Genomic DNA, 27,979 nt, shown 5'->3' with positions numbered 1-27,979 from the left:
GATTTTTGCTTCGATTCTGTTTTTTTTGTTTTTTTTTCTTTTTCAAGTTTTGTGGTTTCGCTTTTGAAAGAAGAAGAAAGTATATCATCCAAAAGAAATTATTTCTGGTTCAGTTTTGGTCAAGAAAAGAGACATCTATCTTTTTTCGTTTTAGCATTTTTCTTTTGCCACATGAATTTTGGAAATCCTGCTTTTACATATTTATAATTTATAATCTTCTTCTAAGTTTTAGATACATATACATATACATATATATATATAGAGATATATATATTTATAAAGCGTTACCCATTGGTGGTTTCTGTTTCAACAGCGCATTTTGGTTTTGTTTTTTTCTTCCTGTTTTACATTTAAGTGTGCTATTCTTCTTGGTGTTTTTTTCTCTTCTTTTCTAGGCTTCACTATAAAGTAGTACAATTAGATATATAATGTATATAGTATATATGCATGTTGATGGGCCTGTGTGTGGTGTTGTGTGTTGTAGATTTGTTTGTTGTGGTTTTCAAGCTGTTGTTGTTGTTGAATGCTGGCTGTCGTTGTTGTTTTACATTTATGTAATTGGTCTTCTCTTGTTGCTGTTGTTGCTGGTTTATTGTTGGTGTTGTTGCTGCTAGCTTTTTTCTCCCGCGTTGTTGCTGTTTCTTTAAAATTATTTATTAAAAAATAATTTTCTTCTTCACTTTGTTGATTTTCAAAATCGATGCTAAGTGTTGGGCGGAACTGTTAGATAGCTTTTGTTTTTATTTTTGTTTTACATAAAAAATTACAGCTTTTAATGTTTTCCTTTTGCTGTTTGCTGCTGCTGTTGTTGTTGTTGTTGTTTTCAATGTGTGCGAAAGTGTGAGAAATATGTAATATTTTTTTCTCTTGTATCTTGTTTTAAGAAAAATGAGTTTTTAGAGAACCTTCTTCTAGTTGTTGTTACATTTTTTGTTTAATAAGGTGGGAGCTGTTGCACACAATTCAGTTGTTGTTGTTGTTGTTTTCTTTATTGTTGTAGGTGTTTGTTGGTTGTTGATTTTTTGTTTGTTGGTTTACTGTGCCGTTGTCCCAGCACTGAGCATCAGGAAATTGTAGTTGCGATCCTTGTCCGCCTGATGGAAACCTGTTGAAATATTACAAGACACTATTAGTATTAATTTAATATTTATTAACGTTCAAGAGTTTAATCCACCAACTGGTATTGTGTTTTGGTAAAGTCATTTATAAGAACCCCATTTAGGTTTACAAACAGAATGATTAAATCATTTAAAAAATGGTAATAGACAATTCGGTTTCAGTTAAGGAGTGAAACCCTACCATAACATTACATTTTTTTTGTCAGACTGGCCGCCACGCCCTTTTTTCTTTGACAATATTTTTGAATAAACCAATTTTATTCTTACTTTAAATGACGAAATATAAGAGGTATAACAAATAAATAGACCAAAATTAGTTATTTGATCATAAAAAATCCAAGAAACAAAGACATATTTTGGCATTTAAGACCCAACCCCTCTTTGGTATACAAATGTAATTACAAATCCCTGTCGGTGGATTTCTCAATAGCCTAAAAGGGTTCCCTCCTCACCGTTTGCTGATCCGCCGCCAGTTGGCACAGCAGCGGCCACGATGGTGGCACCACCATTCAGGGCGTTGACACCACCATTACCCGCACCGCCATGGAATTGGAGGCCAACATTGCGGCCGCCCACTAAATGGGCGGTGGCCGTGGGCGTGGTGATCTGCTGCTGCTTTTGTTGTTGTTGCGTAGGTGATGACGAACTGGACGACGTACTTGATGATGATGATGACGACGATGAGGAGGAGGACGAGGATGATGATGATGATGAGGAGGAAGAGGACGACGATGAGGAGCCGCCGCCCATAAATGAAGCCGACGACGAGACGCCACTGGACGAGGAGCTGGGCGACGGCGATGGAGTCGATGGCGTGGGCGAGCCACGTGTAATGGTGGCCCCATTAGTGGCTCCTATTCCCGATGGACTGCCCGCTGGGCTGCCGTTGTGGTGGTGCTGCAGCTGCTGCTGCTGCTGCTGGATTGCCGCTGGTGAGATTGCCGGTATGTTGTTGCCATTGCCATTCTTAATTGTCATGATACCCATGGCCGGAGTCAGTGTGGTTGTTGTGGCTCCTCCTGTGTGGTTGCCATTGAGTTTGCTGCTGATGCTGCTGATGCTGCCGGCTGCTGCGGTTGCTCCTGCTGCTGATGTTGCTGCTGGTGTGGCATTTGATTTGTTTATCACAGTTGTTAGCTGCTGCTGGGCGAAAATAACATAAATATTAAATTTAGCTTGTGGTTTGCGGTGGTTTTCCCCTGGGGTTTGTAAACTGAATGGTGTGTTGTATATGTCACATTCATTTAAATTGGTTTCTCTTAAGAATGGTATATTGTCACTAACATTTTAAGTTTATAATTGAATAAAGAAAGTCATCCTGCATTTTTACATTTTTACTTTAGTTTTTACTTTAAAAAATTGTTTTATATTTAATGCATTCTTTGATCTATGTGGTAAATATTTTAAAACTATTAAAACAGTGTTTGCCCTTAATTAACATCTATTTTATCACCAGAGGGATTAAAGTCCCTCCGAAAATCGTTTTTTAAGTCTCGAAAAATGCAGTTTACATTCCCCATCGGTTAAATATCATGTTTTGACGACATATACTCACCCCAGTGGCACAGGCGTTGCCTGCATCGTATAGAATTCGGGTTCCATTGCGACCACTGGCCGCCGTTGGTGGTGCTGGTGTGGTTGTTGTTGCCAGGCAAACGGCTGGAAAAAGAGGGAGAAAGCGCGAGATTAGCGTTGGCATCGAATATCGAGATATTAAGAATGGAATTGCACAACCCGAAGGTCGTCCCCAAGTGCATTCAAAACTTGATCCACATTCGACTTAGCTATCTAAATCTGCGTTCAAGATCCAAGATATATATGTATACCTTTGTCGGCCTGTGGAATGCTTTGCTGATCGGTGGGCGGCGTTTCCTTCCTCGAACCCAATCGCTTCAGCCGCTTCTGCAGCTCAATCTTCTGCTTCGCCAGCCTCTCCACCTCCGCCTCCTGCTCGCGATCACGCTGCGTCAATCGCTAAAAAACAGAAAAGGTAGCAATTAATTAATGAATTATACAATTAATCCGTAAATTGAAAGCCCACATATGTATACAACACGTTCCCTATTCCATAAAAATCAATATATATCTATTAACCATCAATATAATTGTATTTTCTTGAATAAAAAACATGGCAAAAGTGAGCTAAAGCTTTGGGTTAGTGTAGACTCCAACTCCAATACATGAACTCATTTATTTTCAAACCACTTATGATCTTTTGGGAAAGCTTTCCTCATAAATAATTTATACAATTAATACGAAATTTGAAAGCCTACATATTTATAGAACACGTTTCCTATCCTAGATATATATTAATATATATAAGTTAACCATAAATATAATTGTATTTTTTGCATAAAACCTGCCAAAGATGACTGGTTAAAATGTAGATTCCACCTCTGATACATTAACTTTAATAATTCCTAACCAATTATGATGACAATACAATGATTTCCCCATCAAATTTAACTAGTTCGCCATGTGCTAGGTTTCTAACCTGGACATATTCGTGGGCCTTTTCGAGTATTGTCAAGTTGGAGGTCTTCTTTCGGTCCTCGTCCCGCATGGGCAGCTCCTTTTTGAGCTGGTCGTAGCACTCCTTCAGTTGGGCCCGTCGTTCCTTCTCCAGCTTGTTGTGCACCTCCCGAGTGCCCGCTCTGAAAGTAAACATTTGGGGTATTAGTTCGTCTGAATTGTGATTAAGATCCCTATAAAAATAAACAGTTGGTCCTTAAAACGGTTTTATGTAACTTCTAACCCATTGATATTTTAGAATTAAAATAACATTTTATATAAAACAGTTTTTTCGGAGGTTGAAATTGATACGAGATTTTAAAATAAGTGGTTTCATTAAGTAAAGTAGGATTATTTGATCAGCATTGGACTAGTTACTTTATTGCTCTATGAAAAGCCTTTTAAAATCAAAACATTTGGTCCTAAACGATGCATCAGCCACCTTGCAGCAAACTTAAATCATTTATACGGAAGTGGCACAAACATCGCTTAGCGTGGAATTTGGATGGGTTTCTTGAGTGCATCATTATAAATTTTACAGGAATGCAATGCAGCTGATGCATCGATGGAAAATCCAAAAATGCTCATTCTAAATGGTAAATGTTTCCCTACACACACAAAAAATGTATGGGTAAAATTTACCAATACGGATAGTTACTGTAAAAAAGGTTAACAACTATTAAGATAATGACGCGCTTTTTATTGTTACTTTGGTTACTATTTAATAGGAAAACTACCACAAAAATGTGAGGCTGTGTGTATTTTGTTGTTGGAAGAGTAACTTACTATAACTATTTCGTTGATCAAATTGACAATTTAACTATTATACTGGTAAATTTTTACCTAAACGCTTGTTTTTATACCCGTTACTCGTAGAGTAAAAGAGTGGATTCGTCGGAAAGTATGTAACGTAAAAAAAACGCTTCCGACCCTATAAAGATATAGTCTGTCCGTTCGTATGAACGCTGAGATCTCGGAAACTATAAAAGCTAGAATGTTGGGACTTGGCATGCAGATTCTTGGGCTTCCTGCGCCTTGCAAGTTTGTTTTGGCAGGGTGCCACGCCCACTCTAACAACCCTAACACTAAAACCCGTCCAGCGTCCACATTTATTAATATTTAAATGAGATTACGTTCTTATATTCAATACCCATCTACATGGCAAAAATTATTGAAATCGGACCATTCATTATAAAGTTAAAACCAAACAAAAATCAATATTTGACAAATTCAATCGAGATTGCACTCTAATCACTAATACGCCACCAAGCCGCTATTGGCGCTATAGGATAGGTGGCGCTAGGTGGCGCTAGGTGGCGCAAGCCCCAAGCAAATATATCTCCATCCCTCTCGCACTCTTTTAAGCTCAGTAATGGGTATCTAATAGTCGAGGCCATCGATTATAGCTACTTTTATTGTTTTTGTGTGTATTTTCTGTATAACTCACCCGTTGCTGTTGGAACTGGTGGTGCGCCTGCGTCCGCCGTGTCCCGTGTGGTGGTGCGCCTTCAGCTGAGATCCTGCCGCTGGCGCCGAGGAGGCAATATTCATGGCCATCGTCGCAGCGCCTCCAACTCCCACTCCTACTCCAACTCCTCCTGCTACTCCCAATCCTACTGCTCCTGATGATGATGACAATGCCACTCCAGCAGAGTCGACAGAATCACCGGGTCGTCCGTATACCACCATACCATTGCCGCATCTCCCGAAACTGATTTGCGGCTGGAATTGCGGCAGATGGCTGGATGATGATGCTGGATGCTGATGCTGCTGATCTCTGGGCGCTGAAATGGCATGGGACAGTGAGTAGGAGCGAATCCGCGAATTGCTGGTGTCCACTTTGCGTGTGGACGAGGGCGGTGGTGTCAGGGGAATGTTCGTCGATCCCACCACACTACTCCTATAGAATTGCTTCTCATGATCCTCGATCACCGATCCACTGATCATTTCCACACCACCCAAGGCGGTGGCCTTGAAGCCCTTGGCATTCCTGGGCGTTGGATAGACCCCCTTGCCATCCGATAAGAATAGAAATTTGGGCGGTATTTCGGCGATGGGACTCAATTTGTGCTTGGCAGGATTAGATGTTGTTGGTTGTGGTGTGGGTGTTGCTGCTGCTGTTGCAGGTGCTGCAGTTGCAGGTGCTGCAGTTGCAAGTGTTGCAGGTGTTGCAGTTGTTGCAGCTGCAGTTACAGTGGTTGCTGCTGCACTTGGAGTGGTTGCTGCTGCCGCTGCCAGCAGCATAAAGGTAGATGGGTCAATTGAGGCTAGATTTCTCATATATTTTGCTGTTGTTGCCACTGCTGTTGCTGCTGCTGGTGTTGTTGTTGCTGTTGTTCTACCCACTGCATTTTGTTGCTGCTGTTGCGGGGAGTGGGTATGGTTCTTGCTGTTGACTGGGGAATTATCATCCCCTAAGAGTGGCCGAAAAGTAAAGAAGAAATCGTAGAAAAAACCAAAATAAGAAGTTAAATCATAACTAAGGAAAAATAGTTCAGCGGGTATAGAAATATTCAATGGAAATAATAGGAAAACCAGGTGATAGAACTAATAATGAGATGAATGTGCAACGCCAAATGAAGTACAAGAAATGTTCTGCAATTATAATTCCCAATTCAATTCCCAAACACTAAAAAATGCCATATCTATATAAAATGTTAGCACTAACTCATTTTAAAAACCAAATTTAGTTAACAAAAAATAAATAAAACAAAAATAAATTACATTAACACTAACATTTTAAACTAAGAAATAAACCAGTGTTAAAACTATAACTGTTTTCAAAATAAATACCTCATTGTTTTGTTTAAAAAATTTAAAAAAAAATTCATTAAAATTACAATATTTAAAACAATATAAAAAAAAACAACAAAAATAAAAAAAATCTTTTGAACAAAATTAACGTGACAATGAATTTCCAGAAATGTTTTAAATTACTTCCATATCAAAATAGGTTCTTTAAAAGTTTTTAAAAATATACCATAAATATACAAATTCTTGAAAAAAATAAACAAATAACCAATATAAAAAAGACTTCAAACTTGTTAAACAACAAAACCAACTTGAAACAATGAATTTCCAGAAATGATTTAATTTATTTCAAACTAGAAAATTACTACGAAAATAGCTTGTATTAAACTAAATAAAGACTTGGGTGGAAAGTCAGAAAATCAGAAAATCAGAGCACAAAGCGGCGGAAAAAAGACAATGGCAGCGTTTAATGAATGCAAATTAATTCGGGTTAAATACAACAGACAACAGACAACAACACGGAGCCAACAGAGTCAACAATCAGCAATCAGTGGGCGATGAAGGTCCTTTGCTGGGTTAATTATATATGATTAAGTGCGCGTGTGAGTGTGGTGGGTGGTGGGTGGTGTATGGTGCATGTGTGTGTGTGTGTAGGCGATGAATTAGTTACGCATTCGTGGAAAACCCAATGCGAATTTCCATCGAATTGCGTCCAAATAAAGAAAAATAAACAGCGGACAACCAACAATCGCATTTATTATGCATTATTAACGATCTTTGTGGCGCTGTTTTCTTGGGTAAATGCGGTGGGTGGTTTTCCACCTGGGGGTGGTGGGTGGTTAGTGGGTGGTTGGGCGGTTGGGTGAAGTAAGCCGAGACACGTGTCGCATGTTGACAGACCAAAAAACCACAAAGACAGATCGAATGTGCAGCTCAAATTGAAATTATGGGTATAACATCTAGTAACAACCCTTTGAAAGACAATCCCAAACCATATTTTTCTAAATTTCTGTATTACTAACTATCAAAAAATTGTCTAGGCACGTGAAACCAACTAAAAAAACATTTTATTTGATTTATTACGAAGCCAAAAATAACAATACAATTAAAATTCATATACAAATCTTTGTTTTCATTATAGGGAAAATACCATTTTTAGAGGATTTAATTTTTTTACTATTAAACTGTTGTTCTTAAGTACATATGTTTATTTTATCATTATCATTTATCATTTTTATATGATTTTAATAGAAATTTTATTTAAGTGCTGTATTATTCATAAATCAGAGTTGCTAACAGCTAATAATTATATCTTTTAAAATGGTATCCCTTAAGTCGACATTAATTTACCCATCTAAGCTTCTTAAAAATGTAATCACAATTTCTTAATCAATTAAAAATATCGTTTGGCAAATGCAACAGTAACAGAATACAATGAAATAGAGCCTCGTAATTCAATATCAGGCATTGAGTTGCACTGGTTTTATCACTTCAAATTGGGTCATAAAATGCACATAGTGAAATCAGTTTTCAAACAGAATATCAAATGACAAACGAAGGCTTATCGAAACAAGAAAAACAATTGCATAAAGAATTTCTTTATGCAAACGAATAGAATAAGTAGGACAACATGGAATTAAGTTTCTCGGAATAACTAGAACAAACTTTTCGACGATTATCTTTTATTTATAATAGTTGAGTATGGAATACAACTTAATAGCTTGCAGTCTAGGACTACAAATTCATTTTGAATTAAAAAAAAATTCAAATTTATTTCGTGTTCTAAAGATTAAAAAAATATTTTTAAATCTTGTGATGATCTGAGGTTTAAAAAATGCTTTGGGTGATAAAAGCTCTTGATTTCTCACACCCATTTCGGCTTAGCATACTTCCCAGACCTTTAAAATTCCTGGGGGATTATCAACGCCCCCATTTTCCCCACTCTTCTCCTCCCTCTCTCTGTGTTTTCCTCCGCACATGTTTTCTCCCTTTTTCCCCTATTTTTCCATATTATTTAACACCCACATCACGATGCCACGTGACGAAAGCGCACGTGGCTGCAACAACAACATCGGTTGCACCCCTATTAACCCACGCTATCGCACATGAACACTTTGCTTTAATACACAGAAAATAATATGTTGTATTCGTTAAGTAATAATCCAATATAACTTACAATTTAAAAAAATTAATTTGTTTCAATTAGATAATACATTTGTTTGGTCCTAAAGGTATTAAAAGAAATTATTGTCCATCATATTATACTATACTATAATAACAATAATCCAAAATAACCACCAATTTAAAAAAAAAAAATATTTTTTTTTAGTTTGATAATCAATTTTGTTGTATTTAAAGGTACCAAAAGGAATTATTATAGTTATTATAGTAAATTAATTAATTATAAAATAAAAAAAAAATACATTTTGGAAAATATTTTAAACTACTTCTAAGGCACCTGGTATTTTTTAAATTCAATTCGATAAATTATTAAATTTGATATTTATCCTCGCTATGATTTTGATCTATTTCAATGACTTCTTTTAAATTATTTTCTGATTAAAATATAGTTTTAAATAAATTGTTTAAATCACCAATATTCCTTTTCGTGTACCATAACCATAATGCCGATATATCCATTTCTTTTTGGGCGATAAGGGGTGGCTGAACTGGCCGTGTGTTTGATGTTGCTGCCGTGCAGCAATATGTTGCTGTTGGGTTTGAGATTGCTGCTGCTGCTGTTGTTGTAACTGCAGTAAACTTTGAAAAGCACTCAAATGTTCCAGCAAGTTGGCAATAATTTGATTTTGTTGCCGTTCCGGTGCGTTAAAATTAAATTTATCGACTGGTTGCGACGACGACATCGTTTGCCGGTTGAAAAAAAAATCAAATCTGGGTGGAAAATGCAGTTTTCCCGTTCGCGAATCAACCGCAACTGAGTGGAGAAAAACTGAGGAAGAAGAGGAACAAGTGAGGCCCAAGGAAATTAAAGAATCGAAATCAAAGCATCGCCGGAAATTTGCATTTACGAGAGATAATGCAAATCGGATGGAGAACAGACAACATCGTTTTGCATATTACCGTGAATCGTCAAGGAAAATGGGGCTTATCAAAAGGAAACCGTTTTGAATTTAATGTTTTTCTTTGATCAATTTAAAATTCACCTTTTTTTTACTGCGCGCTTTTCGGCGATATCAAAAAGGATTTTACAACACTATTTTTTTTTAATAACTATTCAAGTTTTTCAAATGATAATAACAATTAATTTTTTAATGACTTTAAAAATTAATATAACTTTTCTTTACAATTTAATAATATAATATTTAGATATTTATTCACAAGGATTGTATTATTATTAGAACATTTAATTTATTTGCCAACACTATTTTTTTTAATAACTATTTAAGTTTTTCAATTGATAATGGCTTTTTATTTTTTAATGACTATAAAAATTAATATAACTTTTCTTTACAATTTAATCACGTATAATATTTAGATATTTATTCACAAGGATTGTATTAATGTATTAATTTATTTGCCAACTTCAGAATTACCCGGAAATTCACCCGCTGCACTTTTTCTCCCACATTTGAGCCAATTAATAGGAAAAGTCTCGAGGGCCCTGGATTTTCGGGGAAATTTCTCTGCATAAAAATAGAATTCCCCAAAAAAAACATACTAAATTTCTGATATTATACAAATACAACAAAACAATTAGGAAACAAAGAAAAATATAATAAAAAAAAAAGACAGGAAGAGAAAAAACAAAAACAGGAACAAAGAAAGGAGAAGAGAGTCAAAAAATGAAGAGACAGCTGTCCAAATATTACACATGCAGCGCCGAAAAAAAGAAGGCATAAAAAATAACAACAGTGAAATAAAATTTGTAAGTGTGAAGAAAACAAACATAAAACATAAAAGCCCAAAAGAAAGGGCAAATAATAATATGAAATGGGCACGGAAAAAAAGGCAGACTGACAACAAAAACAACAATAACAAAAAATGCGTACAAAGTTCATTGACTTTGTTTTACACCAGCAGCCAAAGAGAGCGTTCACTTTGTGCGCTCTTTTTTGTGCGTTTAAAGAGCATACAAAGTAATTTGTAAGAGCTTAAGAGAGCCGCTCACGTGGAAGTCACAATTTTTTTTATTATTGTGCTATGACTAAGCTGTGCGAGAAGAGCACGAGTGAGAGAGAGAGCGCCAGCACATGACGTGACCCCAAACAACAACAACAGCAACAAGTACAAGCGTACGTGCGAAAAAATACGAATGAAGCGCATGACAAAATCGAAAAAAGACAAAGAAAGAGCAGCGAAAAAAAAACAAAAGCAGCCGAGATGAACAACAACAAAATCCACACATGTTGACAAAAAAGCGAAAAACCAAAAAACCGAATTGAGCACAGCAAAAGCAAACGAAAACAAAATACAAATACAGTGGACTTTCTTTAGCTACCAATTTTTTTTAAAAATATTTTATAATAATCTTGAATTATTTTTTATGTTTATTAATTTACCATTTCCTCATTTATTGAAAATAAAGGCAATTTTCCCATTGTAATTGAAAGGTAAAAACTGTGTCCAGTGTATTTGGTATTTAAAAGTCTCATAATAAATAATATAATTATTTAAGTCATTGGTTTCAGTATCTAATATTTTTTATAAATACATGTTGTCTTAAAAAGCAATTGGTCAGTAGGAAAGCAGTTTAAAAGGGCTTACTTTTAAAGCAATGTTTAAAATTTAAAAACCTTGAAAGCAAATATTTTAAAATATTAAATATTAACTTTTTCAAACAAAATTTTTAGACAAAACGCAGATTTTTACTGTATTTTTGACGTTGCAAATTTTCGTATCCGACATTCAAGGCAATAAAAACAAAGGTAAACGCAGAGAGGCAAAAACAAAAACAAAAACGCAGCATGACAATTTAGCACATGTCAATTGGGCAGCAACGCCAGCAGCGACGCCAGCGTCGCAGTCGCAGCGAGCAGCGCGCTAAAAATATAACAGTACCTGCTGCTTGCCACGCTTGCAACCTGTGCCAAAAAGAGAGCAGAAGAGCGGGGGAGTGTGGGAGAGCGGAAGAGAGCGATAGCTGTGTTGTTGATTTCTTGTGGGGTTTTATTTTATTTTATTTTTTTTTGTATTTTTTTTTGGTACAGTGCGCGCCCACGCAAAATGCAGTCGACGTCGACGTCGCAAACAAGGTCAAAACAAGTTTAAATGCAGCAAAAGCAAATGGGGAAAAAGAGCAAGCAGCAACAGTTTTTGGAAAGGCGACAAAAGTGTCGAAATATGGTCGATATAGCATCAACATTTATATTTCCATTTTAGTATCTACAAGTATTCATCTCCTAAATTGAACCCTAAACACTGTTAATACATTCATATGTTTGTTTTAAGTTTACATATGTACATATATATCTATATATCCGAATTGTTTGATAGAGGTTATCGCCCACAAACACACATTTGGCAACACCTTCCAATAATAATCAATCAAGTTCAGAACAGTGCGATGTTATCGGTGATACCTTTATCACCATCAGGCGACAAATACTTTTAAGTATGCAAAAAATAATAATTTTTCCAGACATTCGAAATTAGAAAGTAAGTATGAAAGTAAGAGGTTCTCAAAATCAAAATAATTTTTCCCTTATTTATTAATTGTTTTTATTTGAAAACTTTTGTCGCCTGACTGAGGAGAGACGACCAACAAACAAAACAGTTAACAGCGAGAGCAGAGCAGCTGATGTTGTTGCACTAGTAAAAAGTGTTAGACGACGTTTCACACACAGCAGCGGTCAGTAAAGTAGCAACACCTTGCACCTGGCACTCAGAATTCGGTATGAAGTGATGATAAGTGATGATAAGTTGGGGTTGTTTTAGGTTCGAATTTCGGGGATTTCCAAAAACCATTGAATACCAGAGTTTTGGCTTAACACTTTATTTTGTTTATTTAGAAAACATAGTAAAAAAAATTTAAAACTGAAAACTGGAAATTAGTTTTGAGATAGAACAAAAAGCCCCTCCGAGACGCCAAAAAATTTTCATTTGTGATGGGAAATCTAATCTGTCTAATTTTTTCTTCTTTTTTAAACAACGTCAGAAGTTTAGTTTAAAAGTTAAACAAAAATATTAAAAACTGAAAACAGGAAATAAGTTTTGAGAAAAACCAAAAAAAATTGAATACCAAAATGTTGGTTTTTTTTTTTTAACAACATATCAGAACTTTAGTTTAAAAGTTAAACAAAAATATTAAAAACTGAAAACGGGAAATAAGTTTTGAGAAATAACAAAAAGCCCCACCGGGGGCGCCAAAAACTTGTTTCAATTGTGATGGGAAAGCCAAAAGCAATTGAATACCAAAGTTGTGGCTAATTTAGTCTTCTTTTTTTTTCCACAAAATATCAGTAGTTAAGTTTAAAAATTAAACAAAAATATCAAAAACGAATAAAAGGAAATTAGTTTTGAGAAATAACAAAAAGCCCCACCGGGGGCGCCAAAAACTTGTTTCAATTGTGATGGGAGAGCCACGACTTGTGTTGTGGGGATGTGGGGTTAGAGGGGTCAAGGGGGTAAAGTGGGGCAGAGTGTTAAAACTTACCCGCGATGAGGGGGCGACCTTCGCTGTGTCCGTTAACGACTGCGCTGCTGCTAACGACGGTGGTGGTATACTCGTAATCGTGGGCAGCGGCGGTGGCGGCGGCGGCGGCGGCTAATTGACTGCGCGGACTGCTGTGACCGTTGCTCAGACCGTTCCCGTTCGCATTGACGTTAACGCTAACGTTTACGTTCACGTTACCGATGCCGGCAATACCGTTGCTATTTCCGTTCGTGAACGGTAGCGTTGCAATAGTCCCGTTACTGCTACTGCTGCTGATGCTGCTGCTGCTGTTGTTTCTATTGTGCTGGCTGCTATTGTTGTTGTTGATAATGGAGATGCTCTTGCATTGCAGCGACTGCTGGTGCTGGGGCAGGGCCACGCCCACTCCCACTCCAACTGCAAGCACGTCTCCCGCCTGCGGGAGCCTCTCGCGCTGCTCGATGATTTTAGCCGCCTGGAGGAGCGCCATAATGCCCCCGCCCCCCGTCGCTGACATAGCATACACGAACTATGTAACACTCCTTCTTCTCGCCAAACACACACACACGCACACGTGACAAGGACGAACGCGTAAACACCACAAATTTCTATAAATATATAGTATTATTTAGAAAAAAAAAACAAACCACAACTATTGTAAAATCACACGAAATAGTACGAATACACGCGAGAGAGCGGGACAGGGGCAGCTTTAGGTCGCGACACGTTTACAGTTATTGTGGAAATTGTTGTTGAACTTTTGGTTACTATATAGTTGTTGAAATATTTCTTTGATGTTGAATTTTTGTTGTTTTTTTTTCTAAAAATGTTGGTGAAATTTGTTTGGTTGTTGAAAAAATATTGTTGAAAGTTCTTGAAAATTGTTGTTGAAAAAAATTTTTTTTTGTTGGTTGCGTTCTGGCTGTTGTTGATTGGTGATTGTGGTTTCTTGTTGTACGATTTAGCTGGATGTTGAGTTTTGTTGCTGAAATTTGTGAGTTTCTTGCCACGTTCGATGCTGTTGATTTTTCGGTGGTTCTTGCTTGCTGTTGTTGTTGTTGTTGTTTATATTCATTTATGGTTGCTGTTTGGATTTTGGTGGATTAAGCTGAAATGAGAGATACATATTTACTTCTTGTTAGTTATCACAATTTAAAAATAAGTTCAGAAAAAATAAAAAAAAACCTACTAAATTTTATATTGATCCAGAAACCGTCTAATTGAAAAGGACAATCAATATTTTGTCGAATAACTAGTTACTAACAATATTTTGCACGCAACGCCACACATAAAAAGTCACAAAGCGGTTTGAGCTGACATCTATAATTGGTAATAAATTCAAATTGGTCGACTCTTAAAGTACACATTATAATTGTGTTTTTTTTTTCCTTTATTTATGTTCTGCTGCCAGCTGAGCAGCGCAGCCAGCGTCGCCGTCAGCAGCTGTTGCGTTTGCGCTAATTGTGCACAGCTGCGTGGCATCAACACAGACACAAAAAAAACAAAAACAAAGAAAAGAAAAAAACAACAAATAAAAAGAGAGAGGGAGAGAGCCCCAACCAACAAGTTGCAGTCAAAGAAAAGGAACGGAAATTGAGGGGCATAAGCAGAGCATACGGTGTGTTCTCGATAAGGTGGACCCCATGTTAAAATTTGCTTACATTCTTTTTATCATTAGTTTATGAATTTTGCGTTTCAATTTAGATTGTAACTATAAAATTTCAATCTTAATAATAGTTAAACAAAATGTTTTCTATCAAGGCTTTTATAAATACAGAAAGTTCTTAACTTAAGGAACATTTGAGATATTAAGTAAATTAATAAATTTGAAAAAAAAACTATTTATTGGTTCAATATAACAGAGAGTTCACTGCACAACGAGAGGAAATAATGAAAAAGGGAGAAAAAAAAAGAAAGATTGGCGCGTGCGCGCATGCTTCTTCTCCCGCTCCCGCTCTCATTTTCTCTCCATTTCCCCCATCCTTTCTCCCTCCATTTGTGTTCCCCTTTTTCATCTTTCGTCAGCTGCTGGTTTTCCATGTGTGCGTGCCTGTGTTTGGGGCATTCAACTGAGCGGTGAAAAGCATTGAGAGAACATAATGTTGCATTGTCTTTGTTGTTGTTGTCATAATTCATATAAAAGGTCAAGGGTCGCGCGCGAGAAAGAGAGGCCAATAGAGGGAATTGCAGCCGGCTTTATTGCATTTTTGCCTGTGCAGCTGCTCTCTCACTCTTTCTCTCCTGCGCTCTATTATTACTACTATGTGTTCCTCTCGAGAGTTACATTAAGTAAATTGGGAGAAAATACTGGGAGAGCTTTGCGATATGACCAAAAGTCCTTTTGAATGACGCTGCCGCTGCCTTGACATCAAACACGCTCAAAATGGCCACCCACCCCACCTCAGAGACCCAACTCAAATTCACACCCCTCATTATCTCGCTACACCCTCACTTTATCGCAATATACTAGCTTATAAAGGAAATGTATCTCTCTCGAGGGTTCTAAGCTGGTCCAGAAAAAGAAACAATGATCTTTATCTATAATAGTTTTCAAGAAAATGATATTAGGCGGTTCTTATTAATAGAGCTAGGTTTTCATAAGTTCTATTTGAAGTTATAAAATTAAGCCTAACTGTTTTCAAAGAGGATTAAATGAGACCTAACAAAGATCTTCTTTTAAACATTTTGATCTTAAAGAAACCTTATAGATATGATTGAAAATATCCACCCAAAGATATTCAGATTGAAAGTCAAGCATACATCAAAGATCAAATAGGTAAAATATTATTATTGTAATATGTTAAAGATCTAAACTCAAGAAATAGAACTACACTCTATTTGACCCAAAACATTTATGAAAACAACAACCAAGAAACGTATAGTTATGATGAACCCCCCCAAAATTCCTTTCACTGGTCTTTTCAAGAACTATTTCCAGACCTTTTGATGTAAATGGTATAGGAAAAAAAAACCATAAGTACTGGTACGAGGGTACCACAAGCTTCGTTCTCATTTTCCCCCATCGTCATTTGTTTTGTTTGACGGGGTGACACGTTCATTGTCAACTGAGGCAAGAGCAAAAACAATGGCGATGAAGAGAGTCGAGGATGAGAAATGGGCGAGAAAGCCTGCGGCGCGTGGCAAATTCTATTAAATATTCAAATCGAAATCGCTTTAAATGGCACGAAAAGCGAACAACAACAAAATCGCAGTAATTGACTGAGACACCCACGCAACCTCACACTGCATTTGGACATTTTTTTTTTTTGGAAACCCGAGAACCCAACTCAAAAAAAAAATTACATACACATACATTTATATATAAATATAGGTATAGTGTACCTGAAACGCAAAACAGAAAAAAGAACCCCAAGAAGAAAAGGGAAGGAAGAGAAGCCAAAGAGAGTGGGCCGGGGGGTGGGGGAATTCCACCCCAAGGTTCGCCGTTCGAGGGCCAAGGGTCGTCATTATATTTCCCAAAATACCCTATAGGGTATATGGCCCATTGTCAGGCTTTCTTCGCCAGCTTTCTTGGCCAGCGTGTGAAAGAAATCAAGGACAGTAGGGTCTACCTAACACGAATAACCCGCAGGATAAGGATATGTAAAAAAGAATATTTCTTTTAGGTTTCCTTCCTAAGTTCTTATAACTATTTTTGAGCTGTAACAAAACAAAATTATTTTTCCATCAGTAAATCATTAAAATGATATGTAAACTAAGGATAGGTAAAAAAAAGATTACAGAAGGTATGGTTTAATTAGGAATATTTTGTTTTATTTCCTTAAAAAATATTTTTAAATCATTTAATAACTGTAATTGCTTCTTATTTTATAAAACAAACCCAATTTTTTATCAGTAAAACATTGAAATAATATGAAAAACCATTTTCAAATTGAGTTTAGATTGATTATAATAAAGGGACACGCAGTAAAAAACAAATGTTTATAGGATAGTTTCAAAAACGTTTATGAAAAATTGTTGTTTCATCAGAAGGTTCCCTTTTAATGAGGCCCTCCTGTGCGTTTAAAAATCGAAAGGGAATATGAGGAAATCAAAGGGAAACCTTGATTGGACCAAAACCGGAAAAGAACTCGACAGAGGGGTTGTTGCACACACGAGAGGTGATTGAGATTCCCCATCCAATAATCGCATGAAACACTCAACTAAGACTCAAAAGTCAAAATGCAAAATGCAAAAGTTGAAAGGGAAAAAAGGGGGACAAATAAGCCAACAAATTAATGGAACATTTTGCGGTTGATTTGACCGAAGGAAAAAAACTAGAGATTTGTAATCTGAGAAAAAGGTCTCGAGGAAATTCAATCCTTTTCGGGCAATTTCGGGAAAGGATAACTGATTAATCTTTGGATGAATTCTACTCAAAAATTTTTGAAAAATCTGCACTCAAAACAAACATTTATCAAATGCACTCGAGTCGAAAAAAAAATTGTATATATAAAAAAAAACAACTGAAAAATAGATTAAAACAAAAGCTCTCTGCGAACAGCAGACAAAAAGAAAGAAAAAATTAAAAAGAAAAAGCAACAGACAACAATAACAACACAAAAGTTCTTATTTCACCGTGGATTTCAGTGCTCTCTTTTGTCTTTTTCTCTCTCTCTTTCCGTTCATCGCTCTCCCCCACTTTACGCACTTTCTTAGCATTTTCTTTTTGCTGTCGGTTTTCGTCATGTGTTTTTGTTGCTAATTTTGAAATGAAGAGTGATGAAGCGTGCAAAAAAAAAATTAAAGAAAAAGTTTCCGTTTCGACCGTTTAAAAATAGCCAAAAATGAAAACGGAAAATCTCTCGAGTGTTTTTGCGAATAATTTTTCTTTAATTTTCCGAGCTTCTATAATATTTAACAGAATTGTTTTTAAAAAGGTTTATTTTTTTTTTTTGGAATTTCACGTTTATTTCTTTTCGAGCTTTTGGGGTTTTTCGCCCATTTGGCTCAAATTCTTAGTAGTCCAATAGGAAAACATGCAAGCGCTTTGTTTAATGTTGTATTTATTTGTAAGAGTTTTACTGTTACAAACGGGTTTATGTACAATTTTTTCTCGGTTTATATGCCTTTTGCTGGCATGTTTTTTTTTAGCAATGCAACGCGTTATCTCAAGAAAACCGTATAACTTTTATGGGTAACTAATGTTTTCTAATGATAAAAAATAAAATCAACACACACACATACGTAGAACTAAACAAATATGAAGGGCGACGAGTCAGCACAAATACCCATATAATTATTGTATTTTTCTCTTGTATTTTCCACCTACTTTATAAACATTTGCCATGCACTTTGAACAAACTGGTTTGGAAACTTGAAAAAAAAATTTGTGATTTTTGTTGGCCCTTTTCTCAAATAATAATGATTAAAATTTTATTTTGTTGAACTGACGCAACTTTTAGAGTGTGACGTCTGCGGCGACGGCGACTGCGACTGCGACGCGCACGCTACGACTAAACAACGTGAAATGAGAAGAACGGCCAAAGCGAACGACCGAAATGCCAAGGCAGCAACGGCAAAGGGAGAGCGCCAGCGTAAGACGTCCTAAGAGAGCGCTCCCCACAAAAAGAGAGCCCACTAAGAGCGGGGTAATTATTGCCTGCCTGTGTGTGTGTGCGTGTGGGCGAATAGCGTAGCTGCAAGACGGCAGAAAAAAGCACGCGCTCCACTGTGAAATTCTTCTTGTTGTTGTTATTTTTGTGTGCATGGCAGATGGCGTGGAGAAAAAAAAAGAAAACCCCACCCTCTCTCTCTTGCTCACTCTCTCACGAAAAAGGGCACATGCTAAAACAAAGCCAAAGCAAAACAACATCAAAAAAAGCTGAAGAACGGGTCTTCCAAAGAAAAAAAAACATCTGAAAAAAATAAAAATAAAAGAATACGTACATATTTGCAAAATATATGCACTACACAATGAGAAAAATGTATTTGTGATTTTAGATATTGAGAACTCGAAATAACCATGTAAAGCACAGTAAATAGCGGGGAAAACGCAAACAAACACACACTTTGAAAGGTGAAAAAACAAATTGAACGCAAAGTAAATGAGGGCAAATCCTAATCAAATCAAAACAAACAAAATGAAAGAAAGGCAAAATGAATGCAAAACAAAATTAAAAACAAACTTTGGAAGTAATTAATGAAAGAGCAGAAACAAATACAGTTGGATAAATTTATGCAACACAATTTTTGCATAAACACCTTAAAAATATTATGGCTGAGGTATAAATCATTTAAAATACAATTTATATTCAAACAAGCGAAGCCAATAATAAAAGCAGAAGAGTAAAAACAAATGAAAAATAAATGCAAAGTCAAAAAATATAAATTCAAAAGCAAAAAAAAAGTTCACCATGAAATACAGATGCAAAGCAAATTTTAAAAAACAACACACACACACACTTGCAGAAAGCTTTTCGTTTTGCACTTTACACCTAGAAATTTCGCTCACTATTTACCGTTAGAATTATTAAGCACTCTGCTGCTCCTTCTTCTTCTTCTTGAATTTGCTTCTTTATGGGGTTGCACTTAAACGTGAAAAAAATAAAGGCAAGCTGTGTTTTTTGTTTTTTATTTTGTTGTTAATTTTTGTAGCTTTTTTGTGTGTTGCCTGTTTCGGTTTCGGTTTCTTGTGTTTTTTGGTGTTTCTCTATTCTCGTTTCTTATTTCTTGTTTCTTGTGATTCCTACCCGCCGAATGCAATGACAGAAGCAAACTAAATGCGGCCGCCGCTCAATTTTAACTTTAACTTTGCCAGCCCGACTGCGCTGCCTCTGCTGCAGTCGCTGCCTGCGTCGCGGTCGCAGCATTCGCAAGGCAACACCAAAAGCAATGGCAAAACGCACACACGAGTGCAGCCAAAAGAGAGCGGGAGAGGGTAGAGACTGCGAGAGAGTGATACGCAAAGAGAGCGCACGTGACGCGTTGCAAATACAGCATTGGTCAAGATAATAGTAACATAAGTTTTGAAAAAAATATTGTAATACTGACAAACTGACTGAAAATATATCAAACGAGAAATTAGATATTAGATATTCTAAAATATGATTATAAATGACCTTGTCTTAATGTTTTTTCCGAAAACCAAAATAATTATACAAATTAGTTCCTCAAAACATATATGTAGATTTATACAACATTTTTCATTTTAAGTTTTTTTTTAATTCTATTTGTTTATTTGAACATTAGTGTAACTATTTTAGTGGCTGGAACTATCGACCAGCACGCCTGTTTGTTTGTCTGAATGTAGGTGTTGTTGTGCCTGTTTGTCCGTTTGTTTCTGTTGCTTTTCTTGCGCTTGTGCATAGCGAAACAGGAAGAAAATAACAATAATAACAACAGCTCTGTGTAATTGTCGCTATGTCTGTGCATAGCAAAGATACCCAAGAACTTTAGGGCGGACCAAAACCAAACTGCAAGTGCGACGAAAACGCTTTTTAAAGTATTTTATTTTAATCAATTGTTAAATACAATTTAAACTTTTTCGGAAACTTTTCACATGCATTTTTATTTGTTTCAATTAAAATTGGAATTTATCTGCGGAACTAATGAATAAAAGTTTCATTTGATTGGTATTGGCATTATTCATTATCTTGCTCAATTGAAAATTGAAAACTCTTAGGACTTGTAATATTTTTGTAAGGGTCACCTTAAGATGCTGCAGTGGCACTTTTCTTCTTCTTTGCTCTCCTGGGCTCCACATTCTCTTTCGCATTCTGATTGTGGTTCTCATTCGCATTTTGCCGCTGTTGCTGCGTCATTGTTTCGTCCGCGGCAACTTTTCCGCTGCTACGTACCTCCCCCTCTCCTGCCCAACCCCTCGCCCACTTTAAGTTTATCCGCCCCCTTTGCAACCCCCTCTGCCACAGCCGACGTCGCTGCCACTGTTAATGCACTGTTTCATGCACATGTACAGTGGACACTGGCTAAAAGGGAAGCTTAGGCTATGCGTAAATCCAAGTCCTTAAAAGTCTTTAACTTTGAAACCAATATTGTATGCAGTAGTGCCACAGAAATCACTTCGCCACTTACATAGTCGTGTAAAATTTATATTGATGCATATAAGATACTTTCGCTGAATGGGTCCCTTCTAAACTAGAAGTTCTAATTCTGTGGCACCCCCGATTTTTAGTTTTTCGGTACGTGTAAGGGTTTTTTAAAAGCAATTGAAAATCTTTAAGTCATTAAATTTTTAACGTCAACCCACCTACAAATGGAATGGTAACTTTTACTATGTATTTATATAACTATAATTTTAGAATAAGTATTTTACTATGTATAATATGAAACTTTAGGTCCCTTTTTACTTTTTTAAAACTTAAGGGTCGTTTTCGCCCCATCCCATTTTCTTACGAAACGTTTTTTTATCAGTGTAAAGGAGGTTTTCTCCTTAAGACTGTTTAAATATGTAGGGTTATTTTTACACCACCATGTTCTGTTATTGAATAATAACTTTAACCATAGAACTATAATTTTAGAATAAGTATTTAAGCTACGTAGATATGTTAAGTATGAAACCTATAAGACCTTTTACAATAAGAGGGTCGTTTTTGCCCCACCCTAATCTGTTATAGAAATGTAACTGTAACTATAAAAACAAGAATTTTAGAATAAGTATTTGAAATACTTTAATAATGAAACCCTCTAGACTAGTTACCCTATAAGGGTCGTTTTTGCCCCACTCCACCGAATTATCTATCGGTGGTTTCTCTCATATATGAATATGTATGCGAATGGTATATCTACTGTAGTTTCAATGGCTTCCAAATTGTTTGCTCATGCTGCTGATGTTGCTGCTGCGCTGCTGCTGTTGCTGTTGCTGCTGCTGGTGATGTTGCTGGTGTGTCTGGTTGGGGCTTTTGTTATTGTTATGATGCGTCGACGTCGGCGATTTCGAAACGTGCTGGCATTTGTGTGGAACGGAACTTGTTTTGATATGCATGGCCAGCTCTGGCTGTCCAAAAAACCTGGGCCCCGGGCAAAAGTTGCAGCGTGCCACAACAGCAGCAACATCGTAGCAGCAAATTGTTTGTTTTCATAATTTTCTTCTTTTTCCTTCTGGAAGAAGCTGTGTGAATGAGCGAGAGAGAGAGAGGGGGTGGTGGGTGGCTGAGGGGCTGAGGGGCGGGGCGGGGTGACTAAGTGGGCGGGGCAGCAACAATGTTGCCGACACAACAGCAGCAATTGTCGAGGGTTCATTGTACTTTTTTGGGTCTCTGCGCTTGTCTCCACTCCCTTTTCCCTCCACCCTCCTCCTTCGTTCATCAGCCTCCTCTGCCCCCTCTGCTTTATCATCTGCGCTTTGTTTTGGCCTTTGTGCGCTCGCATTTCTAGGTCAAAATTTACAATTTCCGATTTTCTTTTATTTTGCAGCCCTCGGGAGGAAGAACTTAAAAAAAAAGTTTTTGGAATCTCATTAGAATATTAAGTGCTAAATTAATTGTTGAATCTATTTGGCCCCGAAATGTTTTGTAAACAACTCATAAAATGGATATAAGGTTGAAGAACCTTAAATTTAAAATCGTTCCTAGCTTAGGAAAAAAAATTATTAAATTAAAATGTAATAATAAATAATTTATAATAATTATTAATAAACAAAGAAAATAAAAATAATTAAAAAATCAAAATAAAAAACAATAATTTAAGAACTCAGTGAAAAAGTTCCTACGTTTTGCATAAGCCATCCTTACTGTATTGCATCATAAGATATTTTTTTGCATACAGTTGTTTTGGAATATTACAAGTTCATCGTATTTAAAACATCTTTTTAAACAAGAGGTCATATAAATAGAAATTACTGTTGCCGATCAGCACGTGTAGTATTAAAAGCAAATAGCACATAAATTTCGACTCCAACCTGAGGTCGTGTAAATTTCTAGTCTATTATTGGGAACAGGCTTTCTTTGAACAGGTCAAAATTATTTTTACCAGGACACTTGTCGCTTTCCAAAGGGCCCGGACCATATATAATGGGCTGGAATTGCCATATAGGTTATCAGTTCGGGGCTCATCACCATCCAGGGAAGAGTTATCTAGCTAAAGGAACAGCCCAGGACCAATATGAAGATCACCATTGGCTTTTTGATTGGTATGTACGTTTCGGAGCACCATTATTAGTTTTGACTGAATTTTTTTTGTGTTTTAATTAGTGAGCGTCCTGCTGATCGGGTGTTCATCTACCCCTTGTGATGAAGGATCCCCACCCCCAAAAAAGCCGGCTCCACCTAAAAAGCCGGCTCCCACTAAAAAGCCGGCTCCTCCTACTAAAAAACCGGCTCCTCCTACTAAAAAGCCGGCTCCTCCTACTAAAAAGCCGGCTACCACTAAAAAACCCACTCCGAAACCGACAACTCCAAAACCGACCACTCCGAAGGCTACTACTCCGAAACCGACCACTCCAAAACCCACCACTCCAAAACCCACCACTCCGAAACCTACCACTCCAAAACCCACCACTCCGAAACCTACCACTCCAAAACCCACCACTCCGAAACCTACAACTCCAAAGCCCACCACTCCGGAAGCTACAACTCCAAAACCTACAACTCCAAAACCTACAACTCCAAAACCCACCACTCCGGAAGCTACTACTCCAAAACCGACCACTCCAAAGCCTACCACTCCAAAACCCACCACCCCAAAACCCACCACTCCAAAGCCTACCACTCCAAAACCCACCACTCCAAAGCCGGGCTGTGGTTGCCAGCCATGTGGACCCGGTGGCGTAGCTTGCCAAGGATGCCCACCCCACGACAGTTTGTGCCAGGAATTGTTAAATGACATCAAGAATCTGGATCGCAAGATTAGGCAATGCGTCTGTGGAGAGCCCCAGTGGATGCTGTAATACTAAAACACAACAATTTGGTATTACTAAACCACCAAAGCAAGCCAACTTTATTTAAATCCACACATCCTGCAGAACTGGAACTAAGAACCCGGCTGATTAACAAGGATAATGTACTGATCACCTTATTTTTTTTTTGTTTGTTATTACTTTTATATTAAAAAACATTTTTAATTCTTTAAAAACTGTTGTTTTAGTTAAGGTATTACCCATAATATTTTTTCTTCATACTTAAGTTCACAAAAACTGAAAAACTTTAATACGAAGAATTGGTTCTTTTAAAAAAAGGAAGCTGAAGAATTACTACACAGGAATAAATGAATGAATGCGAAGAGATAAAGGATGGGAAGAATCAGAAGACGAGTCTTCTTCTGCTTACTGTTTGTGATTAACTTCAACTGGATTTACTTGGACTAGGACAAGAAAAGGTCCTAAAACTTGTTTACCCTCACTCCGATTCTTCTGCTCTTGCACTTCTTCTGGAATTCTTCTCATCCCCTCGAATTCTTCGCATCCCCTTTACAATTCTTGGCCCCTTGTTTTGTCCTTCTGGTGTTTCTTGTTTTCTTTAGAAGCTACAAACAGGCTGATGAAAAGGCAGGAGGTATGAAGGATGTGCAAAGGAGGGCATAAGGAAGACAAGGGGAAGGTGGAGGGGCAGGAGCAGTGCAAAAAATGAAAGAGTTCAAAGTGCATGACGGCGCAAAACGGAAATCAAGTCCAAGGAGGAAGAGGAAATGGAGGAGAGGAGATGGCGAGACAAACTCTAATTGGAGTTCGACAAACACACACAAACATGCGAGCACAAAGAAGAAGCAGAGGCAAACAGCGTGGGCGATTTTGACAAATGGAGAAAGGGAAGGAGCTAAAAAGAGAGAGCTTGCAGAAAACCGGGTGAGCGAAGTCGGGACCAAAGCCGAAGAGAGAGCTCGAGAGAAACACAACACACCATAAACAGGATGACGAAAGAGAGCGCCAAGCGAAAGGAAATTGCGACGCAAAAAAATAAGGCGCAGGTGCGATGCCAGGATGTTACTATGTTAGTATAATAATACATGTGTACATACGTACATACGTATGTGTTCGTGGGCAGGAAAAGTTAGGGAAGAAGCTGAGTAACGGCTAATAAGTAATATTTTAAAACAAATATTATAAAACAATAATTAGAATAAATATAGAAATTAAGGATTGGATTTTAAGGATTTTTTAAAACCGTTTTTAAGAAGGTTCTACGTAGTATCATGTCATGAAAGACTTTCAAAAACTTTTTAAAACTTAAATACATCTTATCCAAAACATTTCTGATATTATGAAAAAAACATTTTTGATTAATTCCTCAATATAGGATGGTTTGTAAAAACAACTAAGCCTTTTTTTATATTACCTCTCTCATTTTCGGATAAATTTTTGTTAATTTAAAATATAAATAAAATAAAATTAATCAACAATGGTCATTATATTTTATTGAATAATATGAAACAGTTATTGCATAAAACTAACAATTATTAAAGTGGCTTGAGCAAGTGTTTGTTGTTTTACAGTTTATGAGTAAATTAACCACTACTTATGGAGAATTAAAGATAAATCGAGTTGTTTGCCAATTAGACGGAAGGGTATTAGGTAAAGAGGAAGAGGGAGAGCAAAACAAGCTGCAAGTGGAAAAAACCGGAAGACAAATGGTCAAAAGCGACGGCGCAGCAAGCAAAGAGAGAGAGAGAGAGTGGGACAGAGAAAGAGAGCGAAAGCGAGAGCAAAGCAGAGAGAAAAACCGGGCTCAAAGGAGAGAAATAGAAGGCGAGCAAACAAGTGAATGAAAACAGGAGAGAAAAAAGTAATGTAATGAAAACAACAATAACAGTGCAACAATTTGTTGCCGCAACATGTTGACACAGAGAAAGAGAGGGAGAGGAAGAGAAAGCTGTCCTGGGTTTCCTTTTCGCTCATGACTTACATGACTTTTCCTCCCAACTTTCCCACCACCCCTCTTAGCCCTTTTACAGCTGTGGTCAAAATAGCAGTACACTACTTAAAATGTTTTTTTTTTTAATTAAAAGTTCAGTTTGCACTTAAAAAAGGAATGTATAGCAACTAATTAACAACTAATTTTTTTTTTTGAATATTAACTTTAAAATATATTTAGAAAAACATTTTCTTTTTTCGACATTAAAATAGTAATCACTAAATTGCTTTTTAAAATTAGGTTAAATTTCAAGAATTTATTTTTACCATACACAATAAATGTTTATAGTATTTTGACCACAATTGTACACTCGTTGCAGCCCAACAACCCTTCTACGTCATCGCAATTAGAAAGCGCATTATGAAAGCCATCTATTTGCATTTGCCGCTTGGGCCGAGGGCTAATTAGTTGGTTTCGGGACAAGGGATAAGGTTAAGGAGAGGGCCAAGATGCTGCAACATGCAACTTGGAAACCACACGTGTTTGTGGGTGAAAGCTCAAATGTGGTCAAAAGGCAATTAGGGACGTTGCAAGTGGAAATGAGCTCATGTGGGGATAACAACATACTCGTGGCAATATTAAAGCCTACTTAAGAGCAGCATTGTAGGAACAGTAACGAGTTTTAACCGTTTCATAACCGATTCCCAACCGTTTTCCTACTTCTTATGTGATGTTAATGAATTATTTTAATTTGGATCTTTGATCTATAACCTTATACCATGTTTTTTATTAAGTTACTAATACTAAGTAAAATCAAATCAAAATAATATACAACCGTTGAGTAACTGATTTTAACTATTGTCTTAAAAAATATAATTTTGTAATAATGTATTCCCTTGTAAAACCTAATCCTTTTTAAACATTAACCGTTTTATAAACAGTAAAAGGTATATATTTTATGGCACATTAAATAATTTTATTATGATTTACTTTAACTTTAACACCCTAGAACACATTTTGCCAATTTTAGGTAATCCAAAATAACATTTCTATTGTTTGGCAAGTGAAATACCTTCTTTTTCAAGGTAATTTTATTGAAATTTCCAAAATGTTTGCACAGTTTTTGAATATTAGTCAAAGTGCCAGCGCAACTCAAGTTTAGTTTTTCAATTCCCGCATTCACGTCAATCCCCCTTTCAGCCGTCAATCCCTTCATATAAGCCCACATAACAACTGACTGACTCAAAAAAAAAAAGCATAAAAAAAGAATAACGAAAAGAGCGCACAAAAACAATTCAGTTGGCAACAAATCACACAAAAAATGCGTGCCAAAAGCGTTGGACTGAAAAAAAAAGTAAATAAAGTGAGCGGCTGCATAACGTGGCGTATGAGTAATGCAACCCTTCCTCTCTCTTTTTTTTTCGCCCTTTCGTTTCAGTAGAGCCCGTGTGTGTGTTTAAAACCCAACAAATGCAGGCGAAACAAGTGCCAGGTTACGTTGCAAGTGTTTAAACTTCTGGCATTCCAGGGAATTTCAATTAATAAACAAAAAACAAGAGTAAATAATAAACGAGCGGAAGACTAAGGTGACAGAAAGGTAACCCCAAAGCTTACGAAATACCCTAGGAGTCGAAGAATCGTAGGTAACCTCATTTGAAATATAAATAGAGCTTTAGGAAACAATTGCATAACTATATAAATTCTACTACATATATCATAGAAATAGAAAGTTTAAGTAAACCAAACCAACGATTATGAAATTCTATCCTCATCTTAACATAAGTGATCTAAATTGCACTAAAACTTTAATTTAAAACTTTGTAACCCTAAGAAAATTAGTAAAAAAAATAATAAAGAGGACTTAAACCTAAGAAATCGATTAACAATCTAATAATCTATATTTAAAGTATACAATTTTTTAATACAAAAATTATAACTTTAACATTATAAAAAAAAAAGATATAGGTCGTTTTATAGAGGACTTAAAAAATCACTTCAAAAGTTCTATACTTCCTAGTTCCGTACATTCTACTCTCTTTTTAATAATCGAGGTTTATTAGCTCGTAATATTATTATTTAACACAATTAAGAGAAAACTTCTTCTTCTTCATAAAGAGTATATGAAAACTTACCCAAATAAAACTGAAATCGAAATGGCAAGAAACGAAAACAAAGCGAACTTGCGAGAAGAGTCGTCTTCAAGTTGGTTGTTGTTCTTCTGCTTCCTCTTCTTCTTCCTCTTCCTCTTCCTCTTCCGACAG

The 27,979-nt window shown here is 36.5% G+C and overlaps 2 protein-coding genes across 5 annotated transcripts; one reads left to right on the top strand and one right to left on the bottom strand.

Moving 5' to 3' along the window:
• Nucleotides 1-14: 14 nt before the first annotated feature.
• On the bottom strand, nucleotides 15-27,979 carry Mnt. 4 transcript variants are annotated; one of them, XM_070997707.1, is made up of 8 exons: nucleotides 27,851-27,979; nucleotides 12,994-14,080; nucleotides 5,077-6,043; nucleotides 3,613-3,772; nucleotides 2,945-3,092; nucleotides 2,674-2,777; nucleotides 1,571-2,258; nucleotides 15-1,105 (listed from the first exon to the last, which is right to left on the bottom strand). In XM_070997707.1, exons 2-8 carry the CDS (start codon nucleotides 13,487-13,489, stop codon nucleotides 1,035-1,037), a joined length of 2,634 nt encoding a protein of 877 aa, XP_070853808.1. In that variant the 5' UTR covers nucleotides 13,490-14,080; nucleotides 27,851-27,979; the 3' UTR covers nucleotides 15-1,034. The 4 variants fall into 4 exon arrangements, with proteins under 4 accessions (XP_070853808.1, XP_016942429.2, XP_036675792.2 ...); XM_017086940.4 differs by lacking the exon at nucleotides 27,851-27,979 and adding an exon at nucleotides 19,434-19,689; XM_036819897.3 differs by lacking the exon at nucleotides 27,851-27,979 and adding an exon at nucleotides 19,434-19,689 and having other exon boundaries at nucleotides 5,077-5,413.
• Nucleotides 22,979-24,003, top strand: Sgs3 (Salivary gland secretion 3). The gene is made up of 2 exons (XM_017086481.4): nucleotides 22,979-23,062; nucleotides 23,124-24,003. Exons 1-2 carry the CDS (start codon nucleotides 23,035-23,037, stop codon nucleotides 23,816-23,818), a joined length of 723 nt encoding a protein of 240 aa, XP_016941970.4. The 5' UTR covers nucleotides 22,979-23,034; the 3' UTR covers nucleotides 23,819-24,003.

Source organism: Drosophila suzukii, chromosome X (assembly GCF_043229965.1).
Source record: "Drosophila suzukii chromosome X, CBGP_Dsuzu_IsoJpt1.0, whole genome shotgun sequence".
Classification (NCBI taxonomy): Eukaryota; Metazoa; Arthropoda; class Insecta; order Diptera; family Drosophilidae; genus Drosophila; species Drosophila suzukii.
This window is presented reverse-complemented; position numbering and strand designations above follow the sequence as displayed.

Bases quoted from the DNA above. Each gene is read 5' to 3' on its own strand.
- Mnt (XM_070997707.1), bottom strand. From the start codon at position 13,489: ATGTCAGCGACGGGGGGCGGGGGCATTATGGCGCTCCTCCAGGCGGCT. The intron at 6,044-12,993 runs GTAAGTTTTAAC...GGCCACTCTTAG, and splicing joins AGGTCGCCCCCTCATCGCGG to GGGATGATAATTCCCCAGTC. The intron at 1,106-1,570 runs GTGAGGAGGGAA...ATATTTCAACAG, and splicing joins TGGCGGCGGATCAGCAAACG to GTTTCCATCAGGCGGACAAG.
- Sgs3 (XM_017086481.4), top strand. From the start codon at position 23,035: ATGAAGATCACCATTGGCTTTTTGATTG. The intron at 23,063-23,123 runs GTATGTACGTTT...TGTTTTAATTAG, and splicing joins CACCATTGGCTTTTTGATTG to TGAGCGTCCTGCTGATCGGG.